The sequence below is a fragment of the Micropterus salmoides genome, unplaced genomic scaffold, assembly GCF_014851395.1.
Source record: "Micropterus salmoides isolate LMB-PRFRI ecotype aquatic unplaced genomic scaffold, ASM1485139v1 Ms_hic_scaffold_511, whole genome shotgun sequence".
NCBI classification, from domain to species: Eukaryota; Metazoa; Chordata; class Actinopteri; order Centrarchiformes; family Centrarchidae; genus Micropterus; species Micropterus salmoides.
Genome location: NW_024044251.1, coordinates 2,307 through 7,075, shown reverse-complemented (window position 1 = coordinate 7,075; position 4,769 = coordinate 2,307). Strand labels below are relative to the sequence as shown.

Below are 4,769 nucleotides of genomic sequence, written 5' to 3'. Positions count from 1 at the left end.
AAACCAGAAACTTAATTTATTTCTGAAGGGAAGCTGTGAAAATCATTTCTGTTGTTAATAAATGAACTAAGTGTCAGCAGCTTCACTCTGGTTTGATGAGTTGGTTTTCAGCAGTGACACAAGAACAGAAAAGAAAATAATCCCATAAATCTGTAAATACAGAAACGTCTTCCAGAATCTCCATGAATGGATTTTAAGTTTGTTCTGACCTGCAGAGGACTGAAGCTTCTGCGTCCTTCTCTCTGGACCTGAAACAGAAACATCTTAAATCAACTTTCCTTCAGGACAAACTTTACATTTTTAGCCCTCGACTGATCAGAGCTGAAAAATCTCCTGCATGTTAAGAAGATACTTTATTAGGTGCGTTTGACTTCATGCGGCTCGAAGCGAATTGTGTCCCAGCAGCATCAGAGTTTCACGTTGCTGCTTCTGCAGACACTTCAATAAATCAGATGTAGAAATGTTCACAGCTGAAAGCTTTTTGCTGCTCGCACAGAGTTCAAAATAGACGACAGAGTTCTGGCAGCAGCTACTTCCAGCTGTGGACAGAACGCGCCTCGTTCTCCCGTCTTCATTTAGTTCTTGGTTCTCAGCGACATGAAAGGCAAAGAAAGCTGCAGGGACCATCTCTCCTGTCTTTGGACCGGTGGTTCCCAAGCTGAGGGTCGTGACCCCCACGAGGGCTGAAGGGTTGATGATTAACAGGAGAGCCAGTTTATACTTCTGCGTCGACGCTGACTACACGCCGTCCTTAGCATTTACACTTGTGCGTTACAGTTTCCTTCTTCTTCTTCGTTGGTGTCGGCTGCGAGAAACGGTGGCGGCTGAAAGTGAACGCATCGTGTTGAACATCAGTTACTTTTACCGAAAAGCAGAAAGGAGAGGAGATGGTGCGTTCGACCCTCAAACCACTCGAGGAAGAAGAAGAAGGACGAGCCGGAAACACGTTGGAGGAAATGCGACGCCACCAAGCCGACCAATCACAGTTCTTGCGGTTTGCGTCGACACAGGAGAATAAACAGGCCGTCAGTAGTTTCGCACATTTTCCTAAACTTTGAAAAATGAAGCATGTAAATGTTCAGCAGCTGTGACATGAGATGTTGGTCAGCAGTGATATCTTACAGGTGACGGCGCCCCCTGCTGGCCCCGCAGACACTGTTCTGCCCTCAGCGTCCACACAGAAGCAGCGTGGTCCCACGCACTGCAGCGGCAGGAAGTCTCCGTCCTCAGAGCACGCCGGGACGTGGATCTCAGCCCCGGCCGCCAGCTTTCCTTTCACCTTCAGCGCCATCGCTCGCTCTCTCTCGCAGCGGGACGGACATCGAGGTCGACGGCCGACGACACGCGACCCCGCCACCTCCTGACCCTGAGCGTCGACACACCAGCACTCTCCACCCAGACACTGGACCTCCTGGAAACCGCCGCTGGACGTGCAGCTCGGGACAAAGACGGCCGCCGTGTCCTCCTCCCCGTCTCCGGAGCAGGAACGCAGCAGAGGAGCCAGAACCTGCAGAAGAAGAGGAAGGAGGAGGAGTTTCAGAAGCAGCTGCTTCTGTTCAACATGTTTTCTTGGCGAATCTCTTTCACAGTGTGACAGTAGTACTTCAGTACTGTTACTTGGTACTTGTACTGCAGAAAAGGATCCGAGTACTGATGTGTGTTCCAGGTTGAAAGTCTCACCTGGTCCAGAGACTGCGAGCTGCTGAGCTCCCTCAGTGTCTGTTGGAGGGCCGAGAGGAAGGCGGGTCCTCCAGAGCCCTGCTGACAGACAGGACCAGGTCCCGGTTCTTCCGGAGGCTGACGGTGACGCTCTGAGAGGAGAGCCGGTCCAGACCCAGGGCTCCTCGAGCTCCTATCGCCCCGCTGAAGTTAAAGGAGGCGGCGTTCTTCAGGAACTTCCCTCCGAACAGGTTCTCCTGGAGGCGACGGGGGGAGGAGCGAGCCAGAGCCTGCAGAGCCCCGCCCACCGAGGGGAAGAGACCGTGGAGGACTTCGACCAGCTGAGACAGGAAGGAGGTCGGATCCGCCTCCACCGGCAGGAGCTCCACGAGAGGACGGAGGAGGGGAGACAGGAGGCCGGAGATCTGCCAGAGGAGGCCAGGATGGGCGGATCAACGGGACCGGAGAAGAGCCGCGACAGAGCCAGGCGACGCCGAGAGGGACAGTCGGCAAGACCTGAACCTGGAGGAGGAGGAGAGAGGAGAAGGGGAGGAAACAAGGGGGGAGGAGATGAAAGAGACCGAAAGGCGAGAGGAAGGACACGTTTCTGTCCACAGGCTGCAGGACACTCACTGCAGACCGGGGTGTCTCCCTGCTGTCGTGTCCCAGGAAGCTCCCTCCCCGTGGGGTCCACACACCAGCACTGCCCCCCCTGCTGGCACTGTCTGGAGGCGAAGGCTCCTCCGGTCTCACAGGACGGGACGAAGACGCTGGACGCCTCCATCGCTGCCCGCCGCTCCTCCTCACAGGGAGACGGACCTGAGAGAGACGGGCGTTTACATCTGTTAACCCGGTCTAAACTAGAACAGACGTTTAGATCCAGTGTTTAGACCGGTCTAATTCCAGGATCTCAGTAGACCAGCAGTCTAAACCAGGCGTCATGCAAAACTAGTTTAAACCAGAGATAACTGAAATGGTCAGTTTAACACTTTTAGGAAGCGTAAACCGGTTTGAAACTGTTCACATGTGCTAAAACCAGTTTAAACCAGTTTAAAGCCGTCAATATGGCCATGAGGAGTTTAAACAAATTTAATTCCGGACAAATGTTTACACTGTGTAATTCAGTCTACTCCTCTTTCCAAGTTATAAAACCAGTTTAAACACGTTGAGAGCCACACGTGTGAAGTCCTGCATCTGTAACCAGCTTAAACAGTTTCATAAGACGCGTTTACATCTGAAGTGTCCGGTGAGGGCGAGCCGGACTCCCAGCATCCTCCTCCGCAGGACTCTGTAGATGTTGGTCTGAGAGAAGGAGCGACCGGACCGAAGACCGGAGAAGGCCGAGTCGTAGACCTCAGACAGGAGGAGCTCCACACCTGCAGAGGAAGTGCACACCTTCATCATCATCATCAGAGCGGTAAACCAGCATGTGTGCGCTCTAGTTCTTCTTTCTTTGTGAGCACCAATTTGTTTTCAGACACTGACAGCGACGATGATAAAGTCTTTTTAGGCGGCGACCTTTATTATAAAACATAAGAAAAGAAAGACGACGTCACCGCCTGATGGACTGTCCCAAACCCAGACTGTCACAGACTTTATTCTGTCATTTTCTCTCTTTACAAAGTGTCTGAGAGTCTGAACGATACGAGCTCCACATACAATATCATTTATGAACTCAGCAGGATCCACATGAGATAACGTCCGGTTTTCAAATTGAGGTGTTAACACAACGTAAATACAGGATGGAGATGAGATTAACTGGATTATTATGTTCACAGGAAGAATAAAACACGTTACATGTGTCCATTAAAAATAAACAATAAAATGTTGGGGAGGTTTGCAGGTAAAACATTTAATAAATTTGTTGACTTATCTGCTGTTTCATCACCATTTCTATCTAAACGTTTATGATCAGATTGTTTAATAGAGCACAAAACAGTTCTCAAGGGTGCAAACAGATCTAGCTTCTCAATTTTGCTTTTAAAGGCCACCAGATTAATGCATTTAACATTTCTAACACTGCAAAGTGTGCGTTTGTGTTTGTACCTGTGTTGTCCAGCTCTCTGCCTCTGCTGTCAGAACAGAAGCAGTACGAGGAAACCGTCGGGAAAAACTTCCTGAAACTACTGAACGTCTCAAAGGCTTCTGGGAACCTGAAGCAACACAAACACACAGAAACACACACTGAAATACTCGGACGAGCAATGTGACATATTTTCTTTTCTTTTTATTGTTTGAAATAACAGTTTTATAAAAATACTGGACACTCGTATCAGATCGCTGCTCGTCCTGATCAGGTCGTCCTCACGTTACGAAGGAAGAGAGCTTGAGAGAAAGAGGACGAGTGAAATAGCTCAGTGACCACTGAGCTGTGGAAACGGAATTTAAGTCACGTTAGATACGCGTGTTGAAAGTAAACCATGGAGAATAATCTTGTTAACTTTAAATCCCGTCTCCACCACCTGCTGTTCTGAAAACGCCTAGCTGGGAGCGCTAGGGTGCGTTTTGGAGGCGGTGTATTTTTTCGAGACGCTGTGGTTGCTATGATACATAATTTCCGTGGAGGCGATGTGCTGCAAGTAGCCTACTTAATTTCAGTGAATGTAAAAATGTCACCACAAAGTACGTAGGCCTGCTGGCTCTGCATGAAGAGAAGGCTGAAACATGAGAGCACAGACTCTCCGTACGTGGGTTCACCTCGGCAAGTAGGCACATCGCTTTGTTCAAGCTCTGTGTGGTGTTTGTCCCGCCCCTCCTGCACTGTGATTGGACGGCTGGGTAAAGTGGTAAGTGACAGTGACGAGCGCAGCGTTTTTCCCCAAAGTTGAACATTTTTTCAACTCTCGGCGACTGGAAAAACGCTCCGTCACGCTCCTGCCGTTTTTACCAGCTGGTAAAACACGGCGCTCCCATTGGAATGAATTGAAAAAAAAGACGCTGGCGTCATAAAAAAACATTTTGGTGGACACGGGCCCTAAAGAAGCAAAGGTGAAGAAAGCGGCACATCCACCAGGGACGGGAATCACCAGAGGCCCCACGATACGATATATTGCAATTTATCACCTCAAATTGTTTCCACAAATGAAAACTCTTTTCTATTGGACTGAAAA

At 49.7% G+C, this 4,769-nt stretch overlaps 1 protein-coding gene across 1 annotated transcript; it reads right to left on the bottom strand.

Annotated features, from left to right (window-relative positions):
- Positions 1-604: 604 nt before the first annotated feature.
- LOC119889534 (thyroglobulin-like) lies at positions 605-4,374 on the bottom strand. Its single transcript, XM_038700414.1, has 7 exons — positions 4,286-4,374; positions 3,706-3,812; positions 2,892-3,035; positions 2,293-2,478; positions 1,892-2,181; positions 1,681-1,758; positions 605-1,507 (listed from the first exon to the last, which is right to left on the bottom strand). The coding sequence occupies exons 1-7, from the start codon at positions 4,372-4,374 to the stop codon at positions 1,079-1,081; spliced, it is 1,323 nt and encodes a 440-aa protein (XP_038556342.1). The 3' UTR covers positions 605-1,078.
- Positions 4,375-4,769: the final 395 nt, after the last annotated feature.

Bases quoted from the DNA above. Each gene is read 5' to 3' on its own strand.
- LOC119889534 (XM_038700414.1), bottom strand. From the start codon at position 4,374: ATGTGCCTACTTGCCGAGGTGAACCCACGTACGGAGAGTCTGTGCTCT. The intron at 2,479-2,891 runs GTAAACGCGTCT...CGTCTCTCTCAG, and splicing joins CCTCACCGGACACTTCAGAT to GTCCGTCTCCCTGTGAGGAG. The intron at 1,759-1,891 runs TGAAGAACGCCG...GTCTGTCAGCAG, and splicing joins CCTGTTCGGAGGGAAGTTCC to GGCTCTGGAGGACCCGCCTT.